The sequence below is a fragment of the Scheffersomyces xylosifermentans genome, assembly GCF_036884685.1.
Source record: "Scheffersomyces xylosifermentans strain CBS 12540 chromosome Unknown RJT20scaffold_6, whole genome shotgun sequence".
NCBI classification, from domain to species: domain Eukaryota; kingdom Fungi; phylum Ascomycota; class Pichiomycetes; order Serinales; family Debaryomycetaceae; genus Scheffersomyces; species Scheffersomyces xylosifermentans.
Genome location: NW_027042944.1, coordinates 496,027 through 514,736, shown reverse-complemented (window position 1 = coordinate 514,736; position 18,710 = coordinate 496,027). Strand labels below are relative to the sequence as shown.

Sequence of the window (18,710 nt, the reverse complement as noted above, 5' to 3'; positions counted from 1 at the left end):
GTGGATAGTGTCAGCAACATGTAGATCTATAAGATTTATGATAATTTTCGTTGTTGGCACTCTGCGTTAGAAGTGCCTACCAAATCTCGGCTTGTGCATCATATAATCTACATAATATGCCAGTATTAATAATAAATGGGTGCAACAGCAATAAATGACTCCGATAACACTGTACATTAAGCGGCTCTATTATAGTACTTTTGTAATGGTCACCGTTGACCCTGGCTTGCGTAAAAAACCGTGAATCACTCCAATTTGCAGCTCTTCTGTACTGCCAATAACCAATTGGATATTTTGCATCCTTTACCATGGAGGGTTTACTGTGTTCCATTCTTTATTGTTAGAACATTGCCGTATCCACCTCAATGAAGAGCTCCCTTCGTTTTCTTACTGGCTCTACATCTCAGCTTTCATTCAGTCTTCTTGTATTCCATCATCATCATCATCTTTTATTCTATACTTCCCCCATATTTATTCTCTCTACGCTCTACTCTACACTTTACTATACTCTACACTACACTTACAACACTCCACACTCTCCATTATTCTACTTTGTAGGTATTCTTTCTATAATGCTCACCCACTCTCTATAGTATATACTATGGCTCAATAGACCTACTCTGTACATGCAAACGTCCTCTGACTAATACCTTCGCTCATGCCATTCTCTATAGCTAATAGTACTAGCTCCAATGTAGTTGTCCACACTTCTCGATTCTCGATGGAGTCTCTTTGGGGTGTGTTTCTCGTTTCCACAGTTCGGTGTTTACGTTTTACTCCTTGAAACTCCGTTCGTTTCCGGTACCACAGATGAAGGTGTTGGAAAATCAATGGCTTTTCATCCATTCCATTGACATTATTATAAAGTGATGCTTTTTAATGATACTTTCCATTTTGCATCATACATACCATTATTGATATTTTGGTAATGTCACCCATTTGATTCATTTATCTCTATTCTATCTATTCTATCTGTTCCATAAATGCTATCCATTCAATCAACTCAATTTACTGAATATCGAATATATTCTACCTGTTCAATCTAACCACAGTATTGGTCTATTCTACATAATAGCTTATTTAAAACTAATAACTGAATTCAAACTAATAACTCAGTTCAATTGTTCTCTCATCACTCACGGCATACTTCTCACTTTCTCTTTACCTTTTTCGTCTTTACCTTTTTCGTCTTAGCCTCTTCTTCATTTTGGGCCTCTCACCGTACTGGCACTCTTCCTCCACAGTGTAAATACACAGTGTACATACACACTCTTCATTCTCTTCGTTCTATCCAATAATCTCCCTCGCTGTGCCCACACAGTCACTGTCCCTCACAATTCTTCTGTACTCTCACTGTGCCACTCTCTCCCTGCCCACACTGTCACTCTCACTCACTTACTGCCACTCTCACATTCTCACTGCCCACTCTCACTGGGTATCGTCGCAGTACTCACTGACGTTCTCTCTCCCTCACTCACCTCTCCCTCCCTCAGTTCTCCCTCACTAATTTCCCACTCCTACCCGCTGGATCGTTTCCTTACATTTGTTCTCCGTTCTTCTTCTTTTCTCTCTCTTCTCTTCTTGTGTGTTGTTTATAACTGGCTTCTTTTCCACTAAATCATTCAATACAACCTCAATTGGTAGTACGATCTCCATAACCCACCACCTCATATCATCCTACTCAACCACATCACTTCCTTCCACCTCTCCACCGTACTTCACGCCCAATTGAATCGTCTACTCCACGGACTTAATCCCCCACATCCAGCCTCAATTTCAAATCTCGATTTACCGCCAGTCCTCCACCGCTGGCCTTTCATCCATCAATCACCGCAATTGATCCCGAATTTAACCACCACATACTCCCACAACAATGGAGAAAATCGACTTGTCCACCAACTCCCGTAAGATCCAAGAATCCTACGACAAGATCGTCAGAGGCGATCCGTCTACGACCTATGCTGTCTACTCCGTCAACAAGAACTCCACTCTTGAAGTATCGGACGTAGGCAATGGATCTCTCGACGAATTCGTCGAAAACTTCTCCGACGGCCAGATCCAATTCGGTTTAGCTCGTGTCACTGTTCCTGGCTCCGATGTGTCCAAGAACATTCTCCTTGGTTGGTGTCCAGACAACTCTCCAGCCAAGTCGAGACTTTCGTTCGCTTCCAACTTCGCTGAAGTGTCCAAGATCTTGAGTGGTTACCACGTTCAGATTACTGCAAGAGACCAGGATGACTTGGATGTCGATGATTTCATCTCCAGAGTCGGTGCTGCCGCCGGTGCAAGATACTCCTTGAACAGTAGCAGCACAACTCCAGGTGCTTCAAAACCTGCTGTGGTTGCTCCAAAAAAGCCAATTGTAGCAAAGCCTACTAAGCCAGCTCCTTCTTCTGCTGCCTCGTCGTTCATTCCAAAATCAACTGGAAAGCCAATTGCTCCAGTCAAGCCAAAGCCTGTCCTTCCAGCTCCAAAGGTGTTTGGAGCCCCAAAAACGGCTGCAAAATCCGATGATGGTTGGGGTGACGAAAAGGACGTTGAAGAACGTGACTTTGACCAGAAGCCTTTGGAAGACGTTCCATCCTCGTACAAGCCTACTAAGGTTAACATTGACGAGTTAAGAAAACAGAAGTCTGACACAATCTCTTCTCAACCAAAGCCGTTCAAGGCTCCAGAACCTGCTGCCAAGGAGGCTGAAGAGGACGACAGCGAACCAAAATCTTTAAATGATAGATTGAAGACTTACAAGACTTTAGAAACTTCCAGCTCATCTGATGGAAGATTGACCTCCTTACCAAAGCATAAGGTTGAGCACTCGGTTGGCGCCAGATACCACCCACAAGCATCTTCTCCAGTCTCTTCTCCTTCCTTTGGCGCTAAGCCATCTGCTGTGTCCAATGTTACTGAGGACAAGAAGGACAAATTGGTAGGAGGATTGTCCAGAAACTTCGCTGCTGAGAATGGTAAGACTCCTGCCCAAATTTGGGCTGAAAAGAGAGGCCAGTATAAGTCTGTTTCACCTGAAGATGAAGCCACCGGTGAGAACTCTGAGTTAGCAGACAAATTCGCCCAAAAGGTCAATGTGCAAGATGAAGAGGAAGAGGAAGAAGAAGTTAAGGAAGAACCAAAGATTATTAAGCCTAGTACCTCTTTCCCACCAAGAAGAACAATTCCAGAGCCTGAGGATGAAGTGGAAGAAGAAAAGGAAGCCCCTACTCCTTCTTTGCCAGTTCGTAACTTACCTCCTCCTCCAGCTAGAGTTGTTGCTCCTGAGCCAGAAGAGGAAGAAGAGGAAGAAGAAAAGACTCCTTCATTACCAGTGCGTAACTTACCACCAGCTCCAGTCAAGGAAGAGGAAGCTCCAGCTCCTTCTTTGCCTTCAAGAGGTGCTGCTGCTGAAGAGAAGAAGTCTTCCGCCTCAGCTATCGCTGAGTACGACTACGAAAAGGATGAAGACAACGAAATCGGCTTTGCTGAGGGTGATTTAATTATAGAGATTGAGTTCACTGACGACGAATGGTGGACCGGCAAACACTCCAAGACTGGTGAGACTGGTTTGTTCCCAGCTGCATATGTCAGCTTAAAGGAAAGCAGTGGTGAAGAAGAAAAGACTGTTCCAGCACCTGCAGCCCCTGTTGCTGCATCAACCCCAACTCCTGTCAAGGAAGCAAAGGCTGAAGGAAAAACTGCCACGGCTGAATACGACTACGAAAAGGATGAGGATAACGAAATTGGCTTCGAAGAAGGAGATCTCATTATTGAGATTGAATTTGTAGATGACGACTGGTGGTCTGGAAAGCACTCTAAGACCGGTGAAAGTGGTTTATTCCCAGCCAACTATGTCAAGTTGAACGAGTAGTTTGTTGGGTTGTGTGATGTTGTACTTACCTATGAATGGCAATTTAAAATGCCATGAACTATAAAAATGCGATCTCTTACGCTTCTTTATTTATGTTTGATCAGCTCAATATATGATTAAAAAGATTTGTTACATGATTCATTCTAAGTTCGGGGAACCGTAATCTACACAATACTTCCTCTGGTACAATATCGATAAACACGAAAACGAATCTAATTGTTTGTTTCTTATCTACTTTAGCAAAAACTCCTTTACTGCTTCTCCCCAAGCTCCTCTCTTCTTATAGTGACCTAGCTCTTCAGGCAAAGCATCTATAGCTCTGCATAATTCTTCTCCTAGTCCTTCTTCCTTGATTTTCTTTATTGGAGTCAAGTATGTTCTGATTGTCATCACATTAGCTCTCAGCTTTGGCAATCTAGTGAAAATCTGTCTTTCTACTCTAAGGAAACAAGCATTTTCGAAATCAATCTCGTCATATCTCAATTGTTTAACCTTTTCGCCTTCTCGTCCATGGTTAGAGCTGAGATTGAAAAAGGCCCTGTGTGTTTGAATTGACCAGTTATGGCGTACCCAAAGGTCCTTCGGCTCTAATTTGTTGAAGAAACGTCCCATTATTACTTTCAAACGTTCTCGATATTGTGGGACCGGAGAATGGATGTACGAGATTGGTTTATTATGTGAAGCACTCGGGTCAAAGCCTGCTGGGAACCCTGTTACTCCAGCTCTCAAAATGTACTCTTCCTCTGGATCTTTAGCGTTATCTTTAATGAGAATCAAGAAGTCTTCTTCCAAGTTGGCAGCGAGGAATAGTTCCAATTCCTTGGGAGTGTTTTTGCCTGCCACCCTTGGTAGGTACTCATTATTAATTTCGTTGTGTATCACTCCTGTTTTCTTATTATATGTGAAGTACTGAGGATATCTTGTCAACAAGTAGTTTGTAACCAATTCGTAAAACTCACGGAGGGCTTCGGTGCTTATTTTGTTGTTAAAACAGTGAAGCATTTGGTCCGGAAATTGTTTTGTGTACTTCTTTCTGAGTCTAGTTTGCTCTAGATAAGTATTCTCGATCAAGATCCAGTCTTCTGGAGTTTTGGACAAGTTATTAAGGCCCATTGAAACATTGAAGTTTCTTTTATTAGCGAATGGTCGAATTGGGAGGGGGTCTGCCTTTTCCCAATTGAACTCATAACCTACGGATGGGATGTTGTTTGCAAGAACAGAGCTGTTCCTACTGGCTCTTTTAATTAACCATTTCTGCAATAATCTTGATTTGAAAATTATGTATACAAAGAGTATTATTGGTGCTAACAATAATGTTTCATTGGAAACTTCCATGGTGATGGTTCAATTGCCTTACGATGCTCCCTATTGTTTGCTTTTTCTTTACTAATCGAAGAAGTCCAATACTTAGTGGTCAATTAGACACTTTTCTTCTCTTTAAATGCAATTATAGGCACTGAATCCTCGATATCTTACTCCTCGTACTTCAATATATATAACATAAGTGCTGCGTATATATTCCTATTCATCATTCTCCAAACATGATGGATTTGGCCAGCCGCTAATTTTGCAGTCTTATCTCCTCCATCCCGATTAGGAAATACAGTCCGTTCGAGAAAGACGAGAAGTTGCAACAGTTTAATGGGTTAAGCATTTAGCCTTGGCTTTATAATGAATTCAATAGATAATGAGTTAAGTTGTTGTTAACATCGGTGCAAGGGGGAAATCTCTGCATAGCTCTGTGTTTACTTCTACAGGAAGTATATTCATTGAATAAAACCAAATGAGTACTTTTATTATTATTGTCACTATGGAATAGATGGAAACATAAATAGGGTCTGCGAAACTGAGCATTTGTCAAATGCCTGTGATATGCTCAGTGATTGCAAAATTTACGATAGCTTTGTCATTATAAGATCATGTCAGTCATTAAGAGTTGGGTGTAGCTGGACAACTCTACTCTCTCCACATTAGGAAAGTTTCTCATCAAGCAGTGCAAAGGGTATACCTTGTCGCCGTTCAACTGGAAGTCATCAATGTAGAGACCACGGATCCGGCCCACCATGAAACTCATTTTCTTTAAGATGTCATTAGCAATGGTCATGATGGTGTTGAATTGGTTGGTGTCAGGCTTTTCGCCGTAGCTGGGAAGCAAAAAGTCATATGGAGAATTCGAGCCGTAGCTAATAGCGACTGACGAATCGAAGTAGAAGTACACATTCTCGATTCTCTCGAAAAATGGGTTTTCTTTAATAGCCTTTTTGTGGTTCTCGTACTGGTTGTACTTGAAGTATGGAATAGCGTTAAACAAAGTGCATTTGTTGTAGTGGTCAATCAAGTCACTCAAGAAGTCCTGAATGAATGTTAATCCATTGAAAAACATGAATAATACCTTACCATTGAAAACCTTGCCTGGGACATTTTTGTCCAAATGCTTCACCAACTGCTTGAAGTTGTCCAAGTATGTTATGTGAGAATTCATGGGAATTTCATTATTAGTGTGTTCATTTATTTCTATTAATTTCGACTCGATTTGGTTAATCGTGCCGTTTGACACTATGATTACCTCATAATCGGATTTGGGAACGCAAGTGAACTTTTGAATCATCTTCGTATATAAAATATCTAAGTTTAGATGCAAAAACGGTTGCCTAGCTGCAATAATTCGAAAACCTCGAGGCAATTGGTCGGAAAATCTGTAAGATAGTAAAAGCAATTAGCGTCTAATCTCGCTGTTCCCTATCAAGAAACTATTTTCGATTTTATTGGCCTGATAAGGATTTCGTATTAAATATATAAGGCAATTTAAAATCCACCGGGGCCACGCCTAACCCCACACTAATGTATATAAAGTGACCCAAATTTCGGGCAATATTTTACCACGAATTTTTTCCCTTGACTATTGGGCAGAGGAGATTCCTACATCGTCCGTGATGGAGAACTGTAATGCCTTAGGGACTAACAGCAACTGGAAGGGCCATTGTGGGGCTACATAATATTGGGTTACAAGTGCGACATGGGGTATGGCAAGGCCCCATGTCACACAATTAGGAATTTCCTGTGGTTTCCGGGTGGCCCCAGCCAACCACTGTTAGGGACAATGGATCAGGCACGGTTTCATAGGCACCCAACTAGGAAATGATCCAAAATGCCTTAAAATTCCGGTTCGCTTATGTTTACTCTGTCACAAAACCCCAGACCAAATGGCCCGTCTGGCGGCGCGAAGGAAAGGAAAGCAAAAATCGACCGAGAATCTCTTTAGTGAAGAGAGTAATAGTGCATGTTACATGTTTAGCCCCACACTTTTTAGCATCATTTATAGCATCACTTATTAGGGGCATTTTAGGGGTTCAGTATGAAGTTATCTAGCCTTTGTTATGTTGGCAGTCTTTAAGAGTTAGTTTTGTTCTTTGGATAGGTGTTGTTATTTAGTATTTTGGCATTTGTTATTTGCTATATGTTGATTTGCCATTATTATTTTATAAACTCAGTTTAACTCCTGTGGTGACTCCAGTGGTTGACTCCAGTGGTTGACTCAAGTGGTTGACTCCAGTGGTTGACTCCAGTGGTTTACTCCGGTGGTTGACTCCACTAACATAATTGGAGGCATTTCCAACAACTTTTCTTCGATTTATCCTACCTTCTTGTTTCCTTCTATAGCCAACAATACTCATAGAGGGGCCCTCACTTTACACATTTTTCCAAAGAGTCGCAACCGACTCGTTCCATGCACATACAAATTTTTTTCAGTGGACCCCACATTTTTCTTAACGCATTTCTTCCAAATATAGAAACGCCAGCAAAAATTGCCTTTTCACACGGGCCGAATATTGGAATGTAACATAACCGGAGCAGTGGATCATACGCAGTGGAACAGTGGAGCAGAGCAGTTGTGGGACTGTGGACTAGGGACGAAAAGGTTTGTTACGTTTTGCAACAAAAGAAAATGACATAAGACGTGATGGAAAAAATGGTGTGATATAGGTAAATTTTACATTAAGGAAAATTGTACGGTTAGGTAAATTGTACTGTTCGATAAATTGTTCAGTAATATGGAATAAGTGAATTGCCTGGCTAAGTATGGTGGGAAAAAAAAACTGGGTTCTTTTTGGAAGCAAGATGGAAATTATCGCTTTGGACTTCACTCAAAATCCAAACTACTATGGGTGCAAGTACAAGTCCGAATTGCATTCCTTAACTTTAACTCGAAACGAACGTCCTTCTTCGAGATCGAGGAAGGATCTACAGTCTCAACAAGGCACTAACTAAAACCTCTTGCGTACTTAAGGTGGGGTAAAGATCGGTGCATCTCGGAACTTTAAAATTGCAAATTGTATATTTTGCAATAATTTGCCATGAATCTCTCCGTAAGAGAAATCTCGTACAATCAACCTTGGCTTAAAGCAGATTCTGAAGGCTGAATGTTATTTCGAGTTGTCTGCAACATTAACCGCATTTGACCGAAATATGTCAACCGAAGTGTGTGGAGTAGCCACCTTATAAGTTAGCACTTTGTGTTATGTATTTCTCCACAATAACTCTAACTAAGCTGATTTGCCCCATCTCTCCTTTTCTTTACAAATATCGGGGTTTACTGTCATCCAAAGCTACAACTTCCACAATATCTACATGGAAAACTCTCCATCTAAGACACTGTTATATTAAAGATACCTGAAGAATTAAAAAAATTGAGCTACTAACATCGTCAAATAAGAATACTAGTCTATCAAAGTGAAATAAACCCATACAATGCGTGTGATCTTGAGAAATGAAGCTGAATAACCTAGGTGGCAGTGATAATGACATTGGAATTAATGAGAGTCTTCCGTTCCCTCTGCTCTCTCGACTTCGTCCACATTACTCTCTCTATTTCCATTTGTATTGTTGATTTCATTTGTAACGTCACTGTTCTCTAGCTCTTCCAAAACATTCTGGACCGCAACATCACTGCCTCTGCCCTCTTCAAGAACAGCATCTATGCTAATATTACTGCTTCTGTCTGCCGCTTCCTGAATATCCATCTCATTCAACGGATCCTCGAATATGGTATCACCTTCCTCGATTGACGAGTCGGCTTCCACAGCGAATTCTCCTCCTTCATCACTACTGTATGAGGGTGGACGGTTTGGGGGAACCAAGCTGTCCAATGTAATGCGTTCGTCATTAGAATTGACGTCGCTGTATGCGTTGTAACTAAACTTATCCTGGTCTATAACGCCGCTGTCATTAGCACCTTCTATATCACTCTCGCGGCCATGAACCTCCCAGAAATCTGGAGGGAAGTCATCCTCTCTTTCACTAAGATCATTGTCATCATCAACCTCTGACCTTTCCAAAAGGATATCTGCATTGAATTTGTTGTAAGCTGGAGGAGCTGGTCCAGTTCCTTCTAACGGAGCGTAACCCCAGCTTTTTACATTACCTTCGATGAATACAAATCCCATTTGGCCCAAATTCACGTGAACTGAGCATAAGTTATTAGCTCCTATGATTGGGAAGATCTGTCCCTGTTGAGCGATCTTGAAGTTGCGTATATGCCCTCCAATCTTTGACTCGCTTACCTTCTTACCGTTTCTGGTGAAGAAAACAGTCCCACTCCTGACCCTATAGCCTACACCGATAACATCACCTTCCACAAATTTAGGGAAAGGAGGCTCGTTGGTGAGTTTGAAAGGCTGGTTAAATCTTCTATAACCGTCTGAATCGTAAGAAATAGAATGAAGGTGTCTACCTGGTAATCTGAACCATGGGTATGGCTTTACGCTCAAGCCCACAGAGATAGTGGTATTCTCAGGATCTGGTAATGAATAAATCTTGCTCTCGAAGTAATAAACTTCATTCTTCATTGGAACTGGCAAGTTCAGAACAGTTGAACATTCAAAGTTCTTGAAAAAATTGAGTTCAGTCTTGTTAATGATCATGAGATCATTGTTTGTGAGCATGACATCCTTCTGAAATTCAAAAGCTCCTATGCCCTTTTCCTGAATCAGTAAATTTTGGGAAAGAGTAAGTTCTCCTCTGTAGTATGGGTTGTTTTGGAGATAGTCTTTACTTTGAAAGTACAACTCCTGCTCATCAGAGTTCAACTCTAAGTAAGCCTGGTTTTCCTCTTCGCGGAGGATTTCATCTTCAGTAAGCCTGAGCCTTCTTCTGACGACACAGAATACCACTGACAGCACAATGAAGATGATGAAGAAGCCAAGGAAGATGAAAAATGCAATGAGCATGGCTTCGTTGACGGATTCATCACGCGAGTATGGTGGTCGGTCGGTTGGGTCTCCGTTCAAGCTTCCGTCATTGCTTACCGGGTATGATGTGGATGAATGGAGAAGGAGAAGAAATGATATGAGGGATCGCATTTTGGTTGTTATGTGGAATGTGGTTATTAAAGGGGGGTGGTTACTACTTCCTTGTAGTTAGTCGAGAAATGGTTCTTTCTGTTTCGTTATTGCTTTGGTCTCTTTTCTATGACCTTTGCGATGATTGCTTGGTATTGATTAGATATGCTTTGATGGGTTAAATGGTCGCTGAAAGGGTAAGATGTTCCTGTTATCCCTTTCAGTATGCTGAAATTGTATATCCCCTGAAGCTATTCGCTGAGTCAACGTCCTTACTTCGAAAATAGTCTCTTCGGATGACAAATTATGTGTCAAATACTAGATTCGCTTCTCGTCAAAGTTCTCTTCTCTCTGATGCCTTTATATTATTATCGTAGGTTACCAAAAAAATTTTGTAGTACTGACTTGTTTAAATGACCTCTACTGTATAATAGCCCCAGAACTGATAGGGGCAATCACTGATTTGGATAAGACAAACAGTCAACTGTTTGGCAGTTGTGGCGGGAAAAACGTCTAGAAAATTCCTGGGGGTGCTTCTGCGGCTGTGATATGTATATCTATTCAGCTACAACTCTGATAGGCAACTGAAAGTCCTCGTATAACTTACTATGACGAAAGATTAGTGGTCGTAATGATAGCATTCGAATGTCATTTCAACTGGAAGCAGGACACGGAGAAGTGAGAGAAAGAGAGAGAGAGGTCACGTGTGTGTATGGGTTGTTGCATTTATTTCTTTTTTGTAATGGCAGGCGAAGTTCTGAGTGAGCTTTTGTTAGGGGCTTTGAGGTTGCAAAAAAAAGCAGTGGGGAATGAGAGCTTTAGTAGGAGGAGTGGTTTGAAGCGAAAGGTGTGGTAGATATTGTGATGGGAAGGAAAATGGAGGGAGGACCTCAGAATATCTAAAAGTGGTAGGTTTTCGGCGCTGGTGATTGGGTAGGTCGTAATAGTGTATGTATTACATACACTGTGGTGGTATCCCTCGTCAAGTGCTGATGGGGTAATCATGGCGGTGAGAACTGCAAAAGTGGCTCAGTTTGTTTTCTATATTGCGTTTGTATGCTGTTTTTTATGTTAAGAATGTAATTAAAGAAATTAAGGCTGGTAGTTCTACCATAGGAAATGGAGTAATAACATAAAGAAAAGCTCGACAAAACAGGTCGCGGATTACAAGAGGAAGCTTACTTCCCCTAGGGGTCCGCAAAGGAATGCTTAACCGAGCCAAGCAAAAGAGACTATACAAAAAACACGAATCTACAGTCAACCCTTCAAGGCTCTTCGATATTACTGGCTCTACGCACATGGGTCGGGACTCACTGCAATTTGACGAAGTAGGGTTGCGTTAATAGTGTTTTTATTTACCAGTCGTACTTTCCGCTAAGACTGATACGGTCCTCGAGATATAGGACTAATGCAATTTTGATTTTTCACGTCCCTGCTTTCGGCAAGATGGAGTAGCTGCTAAATTATGCAACACTATCGGCGATACCATAAATAATAACTTCATTTCTGACGTCAGGTTGTGGTTATTATTTGCGTCGTACCATAATTTGTGGTTGCCAGTGGAAAAGTTATATTTAGTGCCCTACTAGTAAACATACCAAGATAGACAGTATTGACCAATTCTATGGCTGGTTAGATAGAGATCCTTCATTACAACTCCATTCTGAACCACATATGTTGCTCTTACAACGCCATAATATCGTGCAATACATTCTTCACTATTGCAATCAAAGCAATTTCCTCTTTCTTTGCTGTTCGTTACTTCTCTAGGTGTTAACAAACTAAACCCGTGCTCTATACCCCAGAATCTTAGCATATGTTATTTTTAGGATCAAAAACGATTTGACCAATTCATATTAATCACTTGCATTGCATACCTCGTAGCTGTTACCTCTCGAATGACAAGGCCGTGGGCCATACCAGAACACGGCAATAACTGTATCCCTATCAGCAGAGTGGAAAGAGATCGAACACTCTTCAATCTCAGGATCATAACCATTCCGTACATATTCATATGATGCAGTGGATCATTCACTAGTACCAATCGGACCCTAGGGCCAGCAGATTGAAATTTTGTCTATACAACGCTCTGAAGCTATCAAACATAATCTCAAGGTCAATCCAAAATGGGCCTGTAACCCGCTCTAGTTCCCCCTACAACGCATTTTAGCCCCTGCAAGAACCTCCTGCGAGATTCCACATTTCTTACATCTCACCACCTTAGGCTCCCATTGCCAAGGGCCGAAATCTACCCCAGATCTATCTGGGATACTACCACCAGCCATCTCTTACACACTCACGCAGGCCCTCTTAAGATATTCCTGCAGACATCCCCCAGGCTTCTCGTCTACTGACCGATGACACATGAGAGGTTATGGAAGGAGGCGGCAACGCGTATTTTAGTACGTGTTTTTTGTTATGACTATTATTATTGTGATGGCTCATTACCTTAATATTATGCTTTATTATTAGCAGTGGAAAAAAGATTCCAATCGATTTCTTGGTTAGAATCCCGCAATTCCTTGAGGTTCCATTACTGAGGTTAGTATGTTTGTCAATGTATTTTAAACTTTTAATGTATGTATCATGCGTGTTAAAAATCGTTTCTTCGTGCATACTGTGTGCCGTTTCGTATAGTATAAGCATATGTTCTATATTTAGTTGGTGTTATGGTTAAACCGTATACCATGGAATTTGGGTGAAAAATAATAATTGGAAGGGGTCGTGGGGTCGTCGTGCCTTCGGCACTGGGCACCAAGTTAATTTGGTAGTAATGGCTGTGGGCTCAAGCGCCTAAATTAGTAATGGTACTGATCTGCCTGTGCCTCGTTATGGTCAATGTGATGGTCTTCGGAGTTGAGGTGGATTTGTATAAATACCAGCGAGTTCCATGGATAGAATATGGTTTCTATTGTTGAAGTATTATTGTTGGAATATTATAGTCTATACTTACTTGCTATTTGACTTACTCCTTTGCTTTTATTGTTCCTTTTGTTGCTCACTATTGTAACCGTTGATTCTACCGTACTGTCACCTGTGTTGTATATACTAGATTATACTGTGCCCTGCTACACTCGCTTTTGCTGATTCGTCCTATAGCACAGCCCAAAACTATTCATTACCAGAGTCTTATCCAAGAAGAACTATCACCAGCATCATTTTTCCAATAGACTGAAAGCTCCACTTTCAAAGTTTCAGTCGCTAATCACTTTTGCATCCATTTACACTCACAATACTCACAATGAGATTCATAGCCGCTGCAACTATCGCTTCGTCTTTCATAAGCACCGTTCTTGCTGTTGCTTGTAACCCATTAACTACCGGAGGCTGTCCACCTGACCCTGCATTGGGCACATCTTTCCGTGAGGACTTCCAAAGCGATGCTGGTCCATATTTCACAGTGTTGAAGAAAGCAGGAACAGTGGAATACGGAAACGACGGTATTTCCTTGACCATCAAGGAACGTTTTGATAACCCTTCCTTCCAGTCTAACTTTTACATTATGTTCGGTAAGGTCGAAGTTGTAATGCAAGCCGCTGAGGGAACGGGTATTATCTCGTCATTCTACTTACAGTCGGACGATTTGGACGAAATTGATATCGAATTATTCGGTGGAGACGGTTACGAGTTCCAGTCTAACTATTTCGTAAAGGGTAACACTGCTACCTACGATAGAGGTGAGTACCACCCTACATCTTCCAACCCATTGGAGAACTTCCACACTTACACAATTGAATGGACCGAGGACCAGTTGACTTGGTCATTGGACGGTAATGTCGTTCGTACTATCACAAAGGATAACGCTCAAGGCTACCCTCAAAGTCCAATGCAAATCTTTGCTGGTACTTGGGCTGGAGGAGACCCTGGTAATGAACAAGGTACTATTGAGTGGGCCGGTGGACTCACAGACTACGCTGATGCTCCTTTCACTATGAAGATCAAGTCTATTATTGTCAGTGACTATTCTACCGGTGAGTCCTACTCTTACACTGACCAATCTGGTACATGGCAATCTATTGAGGCTAAGAATGGAAAGGTCAACGGCAGAGAGCAGCAAGGGCAGGCTGATTTTGCCACTTTGCAATCAGGTGGAAACGTTGATAGCAAGGTCAATAGCCTTATTGCTGAATCGGATTCTGACACCACTACTAGTTCGACCACCACTTCCAGTACCTCGTCGACTACCTCGTCTACTTCTACCACTTCTTCTTCTACTACTACTACTTCTTCCAGTTCTACTACCAGTACTTCCTCCTCAAAAACCACCTCCAGTAGTACTTCTTCTACCAGTACCACTACATCAACAACTGAACACACTACTTCAACAGAGGAAACTACTTCAGTAGAAGAAACTACTTCATCGGAAGAAGAAACCACTTCAACTGCTGAAGAAAAGAACACCTCCACAGAGGATGAAACATCGTCTGAGACCACTGCTCAAACCACAGAAACTTCAGCTACTGAAGTATCTCACCCAACTTCTTCAACTTTAGTAACATCAGTTACTACTTCCAAAACTGAAGAAGCTTCCATTTCTGAAACTTCTGCTTCTCAATCTGTGAGCACTGTCAGAGAGGGCAATGCTGGTTCCGTCAGTGTTCCTTTCATTGGTTTGATTTCAGTAGTTGCTTCCTTCTTATTGGTCTAAAAGTTACATAGCTTAGTATATAGTTGTTTCCTTGTCTGCATTTCATTTCCCGGGTTGCTTTTTTGCATTAGTTTGGTTCTCTCTTGAGAAATTCTTATCTATTATTAATTAATTTAAGTTGCATTGGTTAATCACTCAATATGTAGAATTGTAGTATTTTTTAAAATTTTGCAGTCATTGCAAGTCCATCAATTTGAAATAATTGTACCACTTCTTGCTTTCTAAAGTCTGGAGGGAGAGTAATAGTGATAAAACCTTCCTATTGGGAGGTTCAAGAATAGAAAATGCAAAAAAAGAAAATAACGACCTCGGTGAGGATCGAACTCACGATCTCAAGATTAACAGTCTTACGCCTTAACCAGCTTGGCCACGAAGTCATTTTCTGTTCATTTCAACAAGTATATTTGTGCAGTCATCATATTTTCTGCGGCACGGATGTTTTAACCCCCAAAAGCCGCTTAATTTATTAATGAACAAGTCATCTTATTTTTGCCAAATGGGCTCCAATATACAAGTAACAGTTCCTTTAGAATGTAATTTAAGTGAATACTTAATATTTCATCATTTTTTAACTATATACGTAGAGGTATCTGTATTTGGAATTTTCGAAATTTTTGAAAAATTTGGCAAGATATTTCTTTATTGTCAATCAACAGTTATTTCATACGAACAAAATCATAATGAAATTGTCCATCATTCTTTAATTTGGTCTTAACCACCTATAGAAGGAAGAAAGTAATCCTTTGGGAACCCATGCACGATTACCATTTTCTGCCGTGCTTTCTGCCCTTCTCTTCCTATCTGATCTTTTGTTTTTTGCTTCCTTCTTATTGGTAGGATTTAAGACACTAGTAGGCAACATTTGCGGAGGACGATAATTCAACCACATTGGCTGTTTCTTAGAGCCATCAAAACTATATAGCTGCAACCTTAAGCGCCCCTGGTAATAGGAGTCAATCTCAACGACAAAACGGGGAATGTATTCCTCTGCAGAATATCTCATGTACGTTGAAACTCCATTATCGTTACATGGATCACTGAATAGCTGTCTACCATCAATTTTGTATGGTTTGAGAGTTAATGAACCTGTTTTAGGGTCATATTCATATTTTCCATGCTGCCAAAGCAAGGATGCCGTGGGACATGAGTGGTTCCTGGGATTGCCCGCAACTTGATATATAGCCTGTTCCCAATTTCCTATATCATCGAAGGAGTAGGAAATTCCAGGCAACAGCGGTTCAACTAGAAGCTCTTCACCTGGATTAAAAAATCCCGGTCCGGTGAACACCTTCTGAGACTTGCTTGACCACGTACCAACTAGCTGCGAAAGCACATCAGTTTCATCACCTCCCGGACCACTTTTTGCACCCGCAGCCACATGCAAGAAAGCCAATACCACACCCAAGCAGTTAGCTGGAAGTCTCATAGTTTATTTAAATACAATATATCTACTTCTAAAGATTGAGGAAGAAGTATACGAAGTAAAATTAAAATAAAAACCTCCTGATCAAAAGCTTACTTTAAACAGTTTTAGTTATGCTAAATTGAGATGCAAAATGTTGCAGCCTAATGCAGAATTAATGTGCACTCCTAGATTTAGTAGGCAAAAAGAAAGACTGGGCATAAAGAAAGACTGGGGCATACCGAAAGATTGAGTTAAATTTAGGAAACACTGTGGTTGTGTAGCAAATATATGAATGTCATACCTATCACGAAGTTCCAGAAGCACTCTGTGAAATTGGCTTATGAGCTGAATAAATATGGATAGTAGTTCTACGACAACAAGAGGATTGACCCACTAGTGGTGGAGAAAAACCCTACTCATCTTAAGCTGTGCATAATATAATTTTTATTGAAGCGAATACTAAAAGACGCAAAGATCTAAGAAGAAACAATCTAACACTGATCTAATCTATTTTTATTTGAAATCTCTTATTTTGGGTTAATCTTAGCCCTTTTAATACTCAAAAAACAATAGGGGTAACGGAAGAAAGGGTATAAACAAAGGCCTTCGGGATTAACCGAAGTGACAGTTGATGTCGTACTTCAACTTTCCGTTGGAGTCCCAGACACCCCAGTGCTTTTCAACATCAGAAGTACCAGAAGTGTTTGGCTTCCAGATCTCGTCAGCATATTCGAAAACGGCAACGTTAACACCCCATCCTCTCATGGAACAAATGGCTTCTTGCCAGTAGTCAGCAGCATTTTCAACAGATGGAACAGAGTCTTCGAAGTTGGTACCGTCAGTTGGCCATCCGGTCTCACCAACCCAGAATTCGATGTTAGTGTCACCCTTGGTGGTTTGGATGACTTGCAAGGCCTGCATGATATCGTCGAAGAAAGAGTAAGACGAGTTGGCCTTGGTTTGACCTTGCCAGTAGGAGAAGGCGTTGGCGTAGACAACGTCAGCTTCCTTGATAGCTGGTTGAGCGGCACCGTCAACGAGGACGTTCCAGGAGTCGACAGTTCCGACTGGAACAGAGGAGTAAGACTTACCGTTGACATCCTTGATATCAGCAACCAAGTCCTTAATGTCAGAGATCTTAGAAGCCAACTCAGTGGCGGTAAGGTCGGCTCTGTATAAAGCCTCAGAACCGACGAGGAAGATCTTAACGGTCTCTACAGAAATAGTTGGCAAGTAGGTCTGTAAGGCTTGCTTCTCAAGTTCGAAGTGGGCATCATCAGTTGGCCAGATACCAAGCATAAGTTGGAAACCCTTGTCAACGGCGGCTGGGCCAAGATATTGAAGGGTGTTACAGTCAGAGACGGCGTAAGTCTTGACGACCTTAGAGTAAGATGAGATCTTGTCGAGGTCCAGCTCGTAGTCGGCGGTGTATTTACAGTTACCATTGTTGTCCTTGACACCGAGGTTGAAACCAAGCTAAATTGATTGTTAGTAATTGTTCAAGAATATAAACTTTTTGGGTGGTCTTTGCGGAGGAGTTAAGTAGAAGAGTTCTTTGTGTGATGGATAAATTGATCTAGCTACCACTAAAATGAAGGTAAAGCCCATTGATTCAATGAAAGCCTCCTATTTGCCAGATTTATGGCTTCTGGAAATAGCATACATGAAGTTGGCTTCATGAATGATTTCAATAGATCGAATATCACATTTAGGTAATTTTTTTGAGCTAAGCGCTTAACTATTACAACAACAGATGTCGATAACTTATTGAAAATAACAGCTTAGACGCCGTATCAACCTGTTTCATCGAATAAAACAATTTATATATTGCTTACGAATACGCCTTCTATCCACAAAAAATCCACTACAACTCTCGTGGATGACTTTTCCTTTCTTATCAAATCAGAACTTCTTCCATAACCACATCCCGGCTGATGACCAGTCACATCATCTGATACTTACGTCTCCAATGGCGGTAGCGGAGGCTAAAAGAGCGGCAATGGCAGCTAAGTACTTGAATTGCATGGTGAATACGGTACTTCTTTATCGAGGTTGAGATACTGCAAACGAACGAATGATAGTCAACAATCTCTACTGGACAAGAAGAAAGAAACTGCTGCTAAAGAATCATTCAATTTGGCAGTTCGCAGAATCCCACACAAACAGATTTTTGGTTGTTTCACCGCCAGCGGTAGTGGGAGCCGGGTAACGCAAAATTTCTTCAGAGAAGGAAATGTAAACAGAGGGGGCGGTGCAGGAAACCTTCCATATTTAGACATAAGTAGACCGATTCTAGATTTGACTTATTTTTAGAACAGGCCGGTTGGAGGTTGGAAGTCGGAGAAAGCCCCGGTGGAAGAGGCAGTCAGTGGTTGGGTGGGTCTGTCTGGCTCACCAGGTTCTCTGTCTTTCTATGGCTACGTTGACTAGACAATACTGTGTATGTATAGTACGTGTAAT

General features: G+C 41.3%; 7 protein-coding genes and 1 non-coding gene across 8 annotated transcripts; 2 read left to right on the top strand and 6 right to left on the bottom strand. All coding sequences in view use genetic code 12, as the record gives it.

Annotated features, from left to right (window-relative positions):
• The first annotated feature begins 1,772 nt into the window (after positions 1-1,772).
• Positions 1,773-3,975, top strand: ABP1 (Abp1p). Its single transcript, XM_064920551.1, has one exon. The coding sequence runs from the start codon at positions 1,874-1,876 to the stop codon at positions 3,857-3,859; it is 1,986 nt and encodes a 661-aa protein (XP_064773009.1). The 5' UTR covers positions 1,773-1,873; the 3' UTR covers positions 3,860-3,975.
• Positions 3,976-4,090: 115 nt separating this feature from the next.
• RJT20DRAFT_151044 (uncharacterized protein) lies at positions 4,091-5,492 on the bottom strand (the record flags this gene model as incomplete). Its single annotated transcript, XM_064919041.1, has 2 exons — positions 5,169-5,492; positions 4,091-5,087 (listed from the first exon to the last, which is right to left on the bottom strand). Exons 1-2 carry the CDS (start codon positions 5,192-5,194, stop codon positions 4,091-4,093), a joined length of 1,023 nt encoding a protein of 340 aa, XP_064773008.1. The 5' UTR covers positions 5,195-5,492.
• An 86-nt stretch (positions 5,493-5,578) lies between these two features.
• RJT20DRAFT_53385 (uncharacterized protein) lies at positions 5,579-6,605 on the bottom strand. Its single transcript, XM_064920549.1, has one exon. The coding sequence runs from the start codon at positions 6,465-6,467 to the stop codon at positions 5,769-5,771; it is 699 nt and encodes a 232-aa protein (XP_064773007.1). The 5' UTR covers positions 6,468-6,605; the 3' UTR covers positions 5,579-5,768.
• A 1,997-nt stretch (positions 6,606-8,602) lies between these two features.
• RJT20DRAFT_53399 (uncharacterized protein) lies at positions 8,603-10,570 on the bottom strand. Its single transcript, XM_064920550.1, has one exon. It carries the CDS (start codon positions 10,216-10,218, stop codon positions 8,671-8,673), a length of 1,548 nt encoding a protein of 515 aa, XP_064773006.1. The 5' UTR covers positions 10,219-10,570; the 3' UTR covers positions 8,603-8,670.
• Positions 10,571-13,162: 2,592 nt separating this feature from the next.
• On the top strand, positions 13,163-15,071 carry CRH11 (transglycosylase). Its single transcript, XM_064920548.1, has one exon. It carries the CDS (start codon positions 13,439-13,441, stop codon positions 14,843-14,845), a length of 1,407 nt encoding a protein of 468 aa, XP_064773005.1. The 5' UTR covers positions 13,163-13,438; the 3' UTR covers positions 14,846-15,071.
• A 77-nt stretch (positions 15,072-15,148) lies between these two features.
• Positions 15,149-15,222, bottom strand: RJT20DRAFT_t101. The gene has a single exon. It is a non-coding gene; the product is annotated as a tRNA-Asn (tRNA).
• Positions 15,223-15,470: 248 nt separating this feature from the next.
• Positions 15,471-16,349, bottom strand: RJT20DRAFT_129559 (uncharacterized protein). The gene has a single exon (XM_064917529.1). It carries the CDS (start codon positions 16,269-16,271, stop codon positions 15,546-15,548), a length of 726 nt encoding a protein of 241 aa, XP_064773004.1. The 5' UTR covers positions 16,272-16,349; the 3' UTR covers positions 15,471-15,545.
• A 211-nt stretch (positions 16,350-16,560) lies between these two features.
• On the bottom strand, positions 16,561-18,383 carry BGL2 (glucan 1,3-beta-glucosidase). Its single transcript, XM_064920546.1, has 2 exons — positions 18,213-18,383; positions 16,561-17,726 (listed from the first exon to the last, which is right to left on the bottom strand). Exons 1-2 carry the CDS (start codon positions 18,273-18,275, stop codon positions 16,863-16,865), a joined length of 927 nt encoding a protein of 308 aa, XP_064773003.1. The 5' UTR covers positions 18,276-18,383; the 3' UTR covers positions 16,561-16,862.
• Positions 18,384-18,710: the final 327 nt, after the last annotated feature.